General features: G+C 35.4%; 3 protein-coding genes across 3 annotated transcripts; 1 reads left to right on the top strand and 2 right to left on the bottom strand.

The window, feature by feature from the left end:
* The first annotated feature begins 1,170 nt into the window (after positions 1-1,170).
* On the top strand, positions 1,171-4,059 carry LOC108199119 (UDP-glucosyltransferase 29). The gene has a single exon (XM_017366863.2). It carries the CDS (start codon positions 2,531-2,533, stop codon positions 3,998-4,000), a length of 1,470 nt encoding a protein of 489 aa, XP_017222352.1. The 5' UTR covers positions 1,171-2,530; the 3' UTR covers positions 4,001-4,059.
* Positions 4,060-5,466: 1,407 nt separating this feature from the next.
* On the bottom strand, positions 5,467-6,416 carry LOC108197683 (protein RALF-like 24). Its single transcript, XM_017365372.2, has one exon. It carries the CDS (start codon positions 6,081-6,083, stop codon positions 5,691-5,693), a length of 393 nt encoding a protein of 130 aa, XP_017220861.1. The 5' UTR covers positions 6,084-6,416; the 3' UTR covers positions 5,467-5,690.
* Positions 6,417-7,989: 1,573 nt separating this feature from the next.
* On the bottom strand, positions 7,990-12,018 carry LOC108197125 (heat stress transcription factor A-5). Its single transcript, XM_017364638.2, has 2 exons — positions 11,672-12,018; positions 7,990-9,478 (listed from the first exon to the last, which is right to left on the bottom strand). Exons 1-2 carry the CDS (start codon positions 11,888-11,890, stop codon positions 8,255-8,257), a joined length of 1,443 nt encoding a protein of 480 aa, XP_017220127.1. The 5' UTR covers positions 11,891-12,018; the 3' UTR covers positions 7,990-8,254.
* Positions 12,019-12,314: the final 296 nt, after the last annotated feature.

The following is a 12,314-nucleotide window of genomic DNA, read 5'->3' as shown; positions in this document are numbered from 1 at the left end:
TCTATGTGTTAAACGATCAGGAAACAAATCATCTAATTGTTTTTAGTATGTTATTTGTTTTACCACCTGGTTGTATCGGCAGTTGGGGATTTGTCCCGGCTGTATTATATTCAAGTTAATGAAATCTTCTTGCATTTGTCAAAAAAAAAAACCTATAATTTTGGAATGGTAAACTTCTAAAATCACGGATCAATTAAGTGAGACACCTTCATGGTTCTCCGACTTGTTTTAACCAGAATTTCTATTTAGTTGTCCTGAAAAAAATATGTTCATCCCTTTTCATTTTGATTTCCGCGAATCATCAGTCAGAACTGCTACAGCAGTACGTAGTAGGGGTGATCGCGGTCCGGTTTGGTTCGGGTTGGAGGTAGAACCGGAACCAAACCATATATTAGCGGTTTTTTATAATCTCAAACCAACCCGCGACCCGCAAACCAATTAACCCGGACCAAGCGGTGCGGTTTTTAATGGTTCGGTTAAGCGGATTGATCGGTTTATGATTAAGGCTTATAATCAGAAATGAGAATTCATGAATAATACTAGAAAATAGAGGATCATTTTGTCTCAATTTACATAATTTCACATAGTTAAATTAAAATACAAATTTTAGTCTAATAAAATGCATAAAGTTGAACCGAAGTCGTGGAATACCGAATTGATATGACTTGTAGTTGGTATTGATAAGGTAAGCAACTAGACAACCTAGCAAGTATAAACTAAAAAATTAATATATTTATATAAAACTAATATTTTGTATATATATAATATTAAATATTTATATTATATATATACACATGCGGTTCGGTTTTATAACGGGTTGGTTTAATATAAAACCGAAACCAACCCACAAACCACGGTTTTTTAAATTAGTCGAACCGAAACCGTAAACCTCATTTCGGTTTCGGTTTGGATCGGATTAATATCGGATTGGTTTATGCGGATTTTGCGGTTTAAACCAGACCGTGATCACCCCTAGTACGTAGCCATATCAAAATAAAAATGTAAGCTATTAACTTAAGTTATCATAATAAATAAAAACTATTTACTTTATATTTAATCAATTTGTTGATAATAAAGCATACAATGTCAATTATGACCAAACATTCGCATAAATAATAATCAAATTAGGACTTCTCCCGCAGAAACTCAATGGATAAATATTTGATCAGATTTGCTATATATTTTTTTAAAAGATTGGTTATATTTTTCATTTTTAATATGCCATCTCGATTTTTAGCTAAGAGTTCTTCATGATTGGATATGCTTTATAATTGAAAACAGAGATGAACCTGCTAGAGTATCTCTAACCACAGAGAACCATCTGACATACTAAAAATAAAAAATATAGCCAAACTCTTGGAAAAAATCGCATTTCAACCAAATCTGTTTATAATTTCAGCCAACATCCGACGATATTTGTCGAACTTCTACCGCCTGTAATAAATCTGAGGAAGATTACACATAATTTATTACCATATTGAACTGATATATTCTATTATAACAATCTTAAATATTAATAATATACTAATTATAAATTATAACCAACCAATATAGTCAATATCATTGAAATATAGTGTCTCACAGATTCAGCAAATTTTACGTAATATCTTGCATCTATAATTTAGACAAAAGACTATAACCACCTCCGTTGGAACCAACCCCGTTGGAGATGCTGTTGTGCTCTTATGGGCTTTGCTTGTACTCTTATGGGATTGACTTATATTGATCGTTTATTTTTAAAAATAGTAACAAGATTCTCCATCACCTGTTATCATATTAAAATAATATCTTCTATTTATAACAATTTGAAATTAATATATTATTTTTAAATTATAACTAGAATGATACTGAAACAAAATTTATACAATTAAATATTATTTTAGCCAACTGTTAATCTGTTATAGAAAAATTATGGTCAATCCAGTCAGAGAGGATATTCGTTAATGATTCTTTTGAGTCGGGAGATGAGGTTAGCAAGCATATTTACCAGCAATTTTCTCCCATGGTAGATATGGGATAATTACTTGTACTTAACTAACATGGATATTGGACAAGTACATATACTAAACCATAAAAAAAATCAGCATTGTAATTTAAGAAATATATGACCATAGACCAACATATATAAAAAAAAAAGAATCTTTGAACAATTAACACTAACAAATCACATTATACATGACAAAATACATTGCCTTAATTTTTTGCAAAGTAAATCAAAGAAGCAAATCAAAAAGAAAAGGGAAAGAAGTGTACCAAATCTCATGCACCACTAGAGTGTAGCCCTTTATTCATCAAGATTATGTTAGAATCTTGAGCAAACAAAACTTCTAACCTATAGAATACACTTACATATAGGTAGAGTTAGTAATCACTTTATAAGTTTCAACTTGTTGAACAAAATATTTTCCAAATTTATGAAACCTTAATGAATATTCCTGCATTCTTGTCTTGAAACTCTAAGATCTTTGCTTTTGCTAAAGACAAAGTGTTTCCATGTTCTAATACTTGCTATTTCTAAAGAAGATCAGCCATGCAACCTCAATATAACCCATTCAATGTTGTACATTTTCACCATCATTTAAAAACACAGAGAGAGACACTAGTATACAGCTCAGAAACAATGACAGAAGTTTTCATGAATGCGAAAAGCAAGAAGTTATCGGTTTTGATGTTTCCATGGCTTGCGCATGGACACTTGTCTCCGTTCCTAGAGCTCGGGAGAAAACTAAGCAAGAGGAATTTCAGTGTGCACTTGTGTTCTACTCCTGCGAATCTGAGTTCCATCAGGAAAAGAATGGGGGAAGAGTCGTCGATCCAGCTAGTACAACTTGATCTTCCAAGTTTGCCGAATCTTCCCCCTTGTTGGCACACGACGAATGGGCTCCCCCCTCATCTCATGGACACTCTCAAAAGTGCTTTTGACATGGCGAAACCTGGTTTTTCTAAAATACTAGAGACGGTGAAGCCAGATTTGCTTATATATGATTTTCTCAGGCCATGGCCAGCACAGGCTGCAGTTGATCTACGTATCCCGGCTGTCCAGTTCATAGCAACAAGTGCCACCATGACTTCTTTTATGCTTCATACTTTCAAGTATCCGAGTATAGACTATCCTTTCTCAACTATTTTCTATCGTGAATATGAGAAAGCTCAAGTGAGCAGATCAGGAGAATGTGACGAACTTCACAAAGCTATTGAAAGCCTTGAGATGTCTGATACAGTAATTTTAATCAAAGGTATCAAAGAGATGGAAGGAAATTTCAGTGATTATCTATCTACAATGTCTGGGAAAAAAATTGTGCATGTCGGTGCGCTGGTTCAAGATCCTATCAGAAAAGATGATTCCGACATCATCCAATGGCTGAACAAGAAGAAAAAATACTCCACCATATTCATTTCTTTTGGCAGCGAGTACTTTTTGTCAGAAGAAGATTTTAAAGAATTAGCTCATGGTTTAATGTTGAGTAATGTTAATTTCATATGGGTTGTGAGGTTTCCAGTTGGTGAGATTATTAGGGTTGAAGACAAACTGCCAGCAGGGTTTCATAAGAAAGTTGGAGCGAGAGGGCTAATTGTTGAGGGATGGGCACCACAGGCTAACATTTTAGGGCATTCAAGTATTGGAGGTTTCGTTAGTCACTGTGGGTGGAACTCTGTGAATGAAAGCATGTATTTTGGCGTTCCTATCATCGCCATGCCCATGCATCTAGACCAACCTATAAATGCTAGATTAGTGAAGGACTTTGGCACGGGAATTGAGGTATTGAGGGATGAAAATGGACGAGTCAAAAGAGAGAAGATTGCCTCTGTCATCAAACAGGTTGTTGCTACGAGAAATGGAAGGATTATGAGGAAGAAAGCAAAGGAATTGGGTGCTAGCATAAGGCAAAAAGGAGATGAGGAGATTGATGAAGTGGTGAAGGAATTGATGCAGCTTAGCTTGTTTAAGAAAGCAGAAATTGAGATAGATGAAGTGGTCAGAGAACTGAGTAGGCCATAATCTTGATTAAAGCTTCTGACCATTTGGTTAATTAGGGCCATCCCTGATTAGATAAATAATCTCAGGGGCGACTCCAGAAGTGCTACATGCATTCATGAGTGCTTTCTAGTGAGTTGAGTACATTACCTGAAGTATTAGGATTTTAATGCTATGTTTTATGTACACATATGTAATTAATTGATATTATGAAATTAAATTTTACTTACTTTAGAATATCTATCTATATGTGTGTGTGTGTTTCCGTCACTTTGTAGTTTACTTTAGTTGGTTCACAGGCAAAATAACATCTTGCAAAAAGCATCATCCAAGATGAGCTATAACACCTGAAGTAAAATGTGTTGTTTACCCACTAAAGGAAGGAAGAACATAAAAAGAGTAACCTACAACATAGAAAGGCACTAGCACAAAATGTATCAGGGAACGCAAATGGACTCTACCACTGAGGTACCATTTTGTACTCGAAATTCCATCACCTAACCACAATCTGATATTAATTATGATGCTAGAGAATGTTATAAGTACAGGAGAATTTCTTCCTTACAAAGAGAAGCTACACCACTAATTTCTTATAAATTTGTAATGTATTCACCCACCCGTGAAGGCCCAGTAACGTAGGTAAACATTTCAAAAATATAAAAATCTGCACGCCTTATCAGTTGGATGTAAAGATTGGCCAATTGGAAAGATGTAGACTACAGAAATTGATTTCTATGTCGAGCAAAACCACTCTTCAAGGGATGACTTGAACTAAACCATTTAGCACAGGGAACATGATAAAGACTTCAGAAATCAGCTAAATGTGAACAAAGCTATGTTTTAATATTTCTAGTGAACTAAACGATTGAGCATAGGAAACCTAATAAACAAAGTGGACAATTAGATTAAATGCCCCATAAATCAGAATATGATAATCTCAATAAATTAATGCTTAGACCTCACCCACTCTGTTTCTAAAACATGTTACAAGTAAGAAGGGTAAATAATTTTTTATGTAGCGGATATTGCAGTCACATGGCAACAGATACAGTAGGTGAAAAGCAAGAAGATGTCACTAATAATCTAACAAGTAAATCACCTAGGTACGCTAGAGAATTTTCAAGGCTCAGAAAAAATTGCAGAAGAGAAACAAAATTAATATTGAAAAGTTAAACGAAGTACTTACAACAGAATAATGATTCTTGAATAACTGAAAATAGCCATTTTAGCAGTAATGTAGTACTTTATTTGGCAATTTTTATGCAAATGAAACTAAAAACTTGTTCATCTGAATATCTTTATTTGAACAAGCCTTATCACAATATTTAATAGATGCAAAAGATACTTAGCAGTTAGCACCATGTAACAACATTAAAATTCACCATCCGCAGATTAATCTGGGAAAATTCGAAACTATCAATCCTGCATTTTTTTAATTCACCCATCAAAGCAACATAAATCAATCAATCTAAAATAACCGAGACCCGATAAATATATATAAGGTTTTATTCTTAAAAAACATTAACAATGTATAATGGACTCGAAGGGAAACCATTAATTTCTTCGACAATTAAGCCCGAATCACATTATACATAACAAGGATACATTTCCAATTTTCCATACATGATATATTACAACATAGTTAAAAAAGCAAAAAGGAGAGAACTTTACCAAGTCTCAGTGCACCATTACAATGTCACATCCCTTTACTTCATCAAGATCCAACAGAGTTTCTAGCACACCTAGTAATGACCTCACAGCCTCTATTATAAGGATTAGCCACTCCAGCACTTCTGCAATTGTAATAAGAAGACCCTGGTGTACCACAAGGCACCAAATCTCTCTTCAAAGTCTCATAACTTATGTATCTCTTCCCCATCATCAACACTCTCCTATTGCTTTCTGAATCCATCAGTTCCTCATCACCAGCCAGCTCTGAACACTCCCCTACTTTTCTACCACAAGCCCTCTTAGCCATTACCTCAAACTCACTTGATTTCAGTGAATTGAGCTCCAAGACTGAAACCCCATGACAAGAAATCAAAAGGGTATGCAAGAAAACCAGTAAAATGAAAAGGGTTTTCATGATTTGAGCTAGTTTCAGCATGACTAGTTTTCTTGGAAATTCTTGAACTATATAGTGTGTGAAAAGTGGGAATTTGGGGAGGTTGTGAATGTGACCAAAAAGGAAAAGGGGGAAACTTTAGTGGAAGTGGATTTGTTAAGACTCAGTAATGAGCTGGAGAAGTCATTAATGTTAGTGAGGGTCACAATATCTTATCACACCTACTAGCTAGACTACACTGATGTTTTTGGGGAGTTTTGTGGTAAGAGGAGGCCAGATTAGTGGGCCCTGCTGGAGATAATCCAGTATTATAATTTAGAATTTGTGGACATGTGAGGGATTATTTAATAATTTTTGCTGTTTCTGATTCAAGAATTTCAGGTGACTGGAGTTGTTTTTGTGCATATCTTGGATTACCCTTTTAACTGGGCATCCAGTTTTCTTGGAGTTGATGCTTTTACTGTTGATGAATTGAGTACTCACTTCTTCCCCAGAGGGTATTCGTCTTTTACTTGATCTTTTTCCATGGTATTGAATTATTGATAATTGACACTGGTTTTTGTCTCGTGAGCATCAAATACTTGCTTATCTTGAAATTAATTCATCAAGTTGATGATAAAATCCATGGACGGTCCAGCGGACATTATGCACTTGTTACACAACAACCCCTCAGAGGAAGGGCTAAGCAAGGTGGGCAGCGGGTAGGAGAGATGGAGGTTTGGGCTCTAGAAGGATTTGGTGTTGCTTATATTTTACAAGAGATGCTTACTTATAAATCGGATCATATTAGAGCTCGCCAGGAAGTACTTGGTACTACTATCATTGGAGGAGCAATACCTAATCCTGAGGATGCTCCAGAATCCTTTCGATTACTCGTTCGAGAACTATGATCTTTGGCTCTGGAACTGAATCATTTCTTTGTATCTGAGAAAACTTTCAAGATTAAAAGGAAGGAAGCTTAATCGGAATGAATCCCAACTTTTCTTCTATGATTGATCAGTATAAACATCAACAACTCCGAATTGGATCAGTTTCTCCTCAACAAATAAGTACTTGGGCGAATAAAATCCTCCCTAATGGAGAGAGAGTTGGAGAGGTGATAAAACCTTATACTTTTCGGCGACTATCTTAGTCCTGTTTAATTTTATACGTTAATTATCGACACTTATTTTAATATTTTTATAAAATATATTTTATACGTATTGTAATATGCTCCATGAAAAAACTGTCAAATAAAAAGATTTATAAACACAGACGCATCATCTAAAATATTAGAATACGGGTAAAAATATGCTGTTCACATAACTCTGGACCGAGGACAAAAAATAATAATCCTCCATTGTCATCATTGCTAACACCGGGGAGAGAATGTAATCATTTCAGTGGGTGGGTGGAAGATGATGCCACAGTTCTCGTCGGTGCTATAATATTGCAATGAGCTTAAGTAACAAACAATCGTAGCTTTTAAGCAAAATATTCTGACCTGCAGAAAGCTCGTCTATTTTGCTTTTGAGAATAATGGACATTTTTGGGTGAGTTTAAAATAAGTGTTTTTGCTTAAAATAAAAAAAAGTTAAAATGACTCATAAGTAATTAAAATGTTTGGGAAGAAAGTAGAAATCATGAAAAAACTAGTATTCTCAAATTCTTATTAAAATTTCTTGACTTTTTATACAAACGGTACAGATAATTGATTCTAACTTCCAACTTATAAATCCAGAAGCCGGACTTTTAAATCCGGCCGAACACCCTCTGTGTTTCTTAATTTTTTTCCCCAAGAGTTGGATCATCACTATTCTCGGAGCTTTTGCCTCTCGGAAAGACTTATTTTTCTGTAAAAATTCCCAGACTATTAACCTCAAACCCTAAGCCTCACATGTGCATCGCTAGTACTGCAACAATTCAGAATGCAGTTTAATCTCCAAATTTATACTAATATGCAGAAAAGTAAACAACAAAAATGACTGTATAGCATGATTTATAACCGGTCATCTTCGGTTGAATTTCAAAGTGAATATCTTCGAAATTAAGGTCTAATATGCCCTAAAAAATTATCGGAAACTAATGTTTGCACATAAGTTATTGACAGACCAGTTAGGAATAGTGCTCAAGCTCGAATATGCTAAATATACACTATGTTACAAATGTAGCAAAAGATGTGAAGAATGTTGCAAAACCTTCTTAGGACATCCAGCAGGCAGCAATTTTGGCAGTCAAAGAGTGAGACTATCCACAGTACTTCTGGAGTTCTGATTTCCTTGTCTTCTGCCTTCTTGCTCGTCGTGGAGGTTTGGCCTGGCCGAGGGGCTTGCTTGTTCAGTCTCTGAAGTACCAGGTCTTTCTGTAAGGAACTGTTCCCAGAAAACATCGTTTACCCTGGGTGGCGCAGTTTCTGGTTCTTGGTTTTTAGTTGCTGTATCATGTAAGGAAGACAAATTTGCACCATCGCTAGAATAGTTTTTACTCTTCTGAGGAACTCTAAACTCAACCTCGTTGCCACTACCAATAGACCTTGAGACTAGAGATTTTTCACTGTCCTGGGCGAGCTTAGCTGAATAATGACTTTCATTGGCATGCAAGGAAGAAGATGCCAAAGTCAGATTCAGTTGGCAGGAGATATGACCTTCGCCTTCCTCGCTAGAACTCAAACATTGCTGCAATGATTGCAACTTCGGGCTGTTGGATCCTGCCAATCCTACCTTCTGGGCAAGAGAAGGATCCATATTAAAAGTAAAAGATGTACCAGTATCAGAAAGCTCTAATGTCTCGGGGGCATATACAGTACTAACTGATCTCATGAGGGCATCCTTTATGCCTCCTTCAGACACCCTTTGTGGACTTTCTCCACCTTCACTGGAACTTTGTGTGCTATGTGACACCAAGTTGATATCTGAAACAGCTGGTGATAGCTCTAGTGTGAGCTTATTTGAAAAATCTTGGTGAAAGATATTCCCAAACTCGGGCCTAGAGAAGCTATGGTTGTCAACAAAACTATCTTCTCGTAAAACTTGAGAATCTTCAACATGAGGTAGTCGCCTTTTTTTGTTATATGCAGATAAATCTATGGATTCCAGTTTACGTGCAAGATGTTCGACGAATTCAGGATTCTGAACTACTTTTTCAAGAAAGGCTAGCAAGTTCTCCTGCCTCTTCTCCATACCACCTATTCGTTGAGTCAACTCTTCCAGCTGAAGCTTTGCAGTAGGTTGCTGCTGCTTGATTCTTAGAAGATTGGTTTCAAGTGTAGTCTTTTCACGCGATATCTTATCAATTTCTTCCTCAAAAGCAGCTCTTTCTGGATCAACTGTAGAACTTGGAGGATTGCTATGACTATGAATGGGTTTTCTGCGATGAATGTTCTTCAGAAGATGTTTCTGGTCTTGTACAAAATCCTCATTAGCAAATTCCCACCTTTCAGGATCAATCTTGCGGAAACCCTGTCAACAAAAACAAGTGATTTAATACAAATGATTGTCATGGAGAACATGGTCTATTTTTAGTTTCTTGCTGCTTAATCAACATTATCTCAATATAATGAATAAATCTAAGGTCCTTTATGTCAAGGGTAACAAAAATGTTAACTAACAAATATGGAAAGAAGATATCCAAAGAGTTGCGTCCTTTCTGATTTTGCAATTACATCAGCCAATTCTAGCCCATAACTTTGAGAATTTTATTTTGTTGTATCATTATGGAGAGAAACAAGAGGAAGGGATCAGTACAAAACAGTTCATCTAACAAATAAGAATCGCTTAATGCTACCAAGTAAACATACCAAATAAGTCAAGTGATTATACATACCAAATTCACATAACAATAGATTCTCCTGTTGGAAAGCAAGAGCATGAAATCGAATTTATAACAGTCCTCGCAATGATATTATAAGAGGTGATATGTAATTTAGCAGGAATGAAGAAAATGACCCTTTACAAAGCACTGGAGCAGTGGAGCGTACATCTATAACAAAAGCTAGGAGGGTGGAAAAACCTTTAGAGCATATGAATCAGTTAAAGGAAATGGCTTAAGTATCAGTCAGATGGCCTATACATAAACCAGTCAAGGGCCTATGCATAAACCAGTTCCAGGCATCTGTTAATGGAAACCGGAAAAGGTATGTAGTAAAGATCAAAGGCATCTGTTAACAGAAACAGCCAAACAGGAAAGTGTATGGAGGAAGTCCAATGACACTAACCTTGATATAATTCGTTACTGGTTTTCTATGTATAGGTGCTGTATTTTGAATCCTGGGCAGTATTCTATGGTATAGATCTTGTCGGGAGAATTCATGATAGGGTTTTAACCAAAGCAGACTCTCTACTGAGGCCATTAATCTTGTTAATAAGGTTTAGGGAGACTCAAAACTGGGATATGTTCTCAATGTAACGATACTTGGAACGTGGAATTCATACTGCCTAAAAGCAATTTTACAAAGCAGCTATGTCAGTTGGAGCTTGGAGGAATCAGAATACTAACGGGAATCAGAGTGCTAACAGGAATCAGAATGTTAAGCAATTAACTTAATCTTAATTCTATATACAAATTAATATTTTAATCTTATTTTTCTGCATCATTCTCCCGCCTCTTGAATTACATGTTTTAGTGAACCACAATTCCTAATACCGCAGACTGATAGCCTACTTTAAATCCTCATCAATCATTGAAGGGAACTCTGGCTATGAAAATACAATCAGCAGTTTCTTGTCAAAAGTTAGAGGACCATTTACATGTATTTATTTATGTTTCCACTGACAACATATCTCAGTGAGTTGTAAGTGAAACTTTTTGCAAATAAACAAACATACTAAATTTGTACATCGACACATACTCGTATAGGGGTGTAAAACTGTGGTTTTGGGTCGTATTCTTGTTCGTAAACATTTCAATCCAATTTCATTCTAAAACTTCCTAATATATTGCATTTAAACATTCTAGTTGATTGAGTCATGCAGTGTCATTTTTGCGTTCTGTATCTGCAAGTAGCATCAAACATACATTGTCAGCCCTTTCCTATATTGCTAAATAAATAAAGAGTTCAGACAAGTAGTATTGTAGTAATACATCACAAATATGTCAACCAAGATTACCGAGTTACCAAATTTTACCTAGAGCCACTTAACATAAATAATCTTCAAGGAATAATAATAATAATAATAATAATAATAATAAACAATAATAGAAAATAACCATTTTCTAATTTCGAAGAGTTATTACGCAACCCTTTTCACAAACTACACCCTAAACAACGTTATCTCTCAATTCATCATAAAAATCCAATATTTATCAAACTTCCATTAAATTCACAAAATTCAAGTATCATGTCTTATCAAAATTGTAAGTAATTAAATCTTCAACTCACCACACACAGGGAGGGGGAGAAATCAGTCAATCACTAAGCAGGCAAGACTTGCCCATTTCATCATAAATTCACTCAGCAAAACATTAATCAATCTCCAATTTCATCATTAATTCACAATCTTTGTCTATTCTTTCCACTTGAATCACAAATTTCAAACACCCCATCTCATCAAAACCAAATCTTTCACCAAAACACAAACAACCCACAATCACACATCACAATACACACACACACACAACAACAACAATACAATAAAGTGTTGGTGAGCACATACATAAGTATTGAGCTGCCTAATAAAGCTCGAGAAATTATTGTGCTTGAAGTAAGTAGGCAGCAACAACCGAGCAAACTCAGGTGGGTTCCACACAACAAAACTGTTTCTTGATGAACTCCATGAAACAATCTCGTCCGTTGATCTGTCCTCGACCATGTCGTACGTTTTCAGCAAGAACGGCGCCGGGCCGGCGCCGCCGGATGCCGCAGCTCCGTCCATCAATTCTCCGATCTGGGGTTGTGGTACAAGATTGTAATTTAGAATTTGAGAGAAAGTCTGTGTAGAGGGATAAGAGTCAAAGTGTTTGTTTGCTGGGGGAGAAAATGTTGATAGAAAACAACATTACTGCCCCTTTTCTTATTTTTTATACAACCTCAGTTACTTTTTGCTGCAGTTTTGACTTGTTTAAGTCATTCATGAAAGTTAAAAAAATACTTCCACTTTTATTTGTATTTCTTTAATAAGATTATTTATTATAAATTTTGCTTTAAGAAAAAATAAAAATATAAGCAAAATTAATTTTTAATTATTTCAATTAATCATCTAATTATTTCTGACGAATGAAATTGATGTCTGATTAATTATTATTTCATGTCCTCGTCGATCAAATCTGATTATCAACTTTTTTTAATAGTAACATGTA

This window comes from Daucus carota, chromosome 8 (assembly GCF_001625215.2).
Source record: "Daucus carota subsp. sativus chromosome 8, DH1 v3.0, whole genome shotgun sequence".
Classification (NCBI taxonomy): domain Eukaryota; kingdom Viridiplantae; phylum Streptophyta; class Magnoliopsida; order Apiales; family Apiaceae; genus Daucus; species Daucus carota.
The sequence above is the reverse complement of the archived record's forward strand: the minus strand, read 5'-3'. Positions and strand labels throughout refer to the sequence as shown.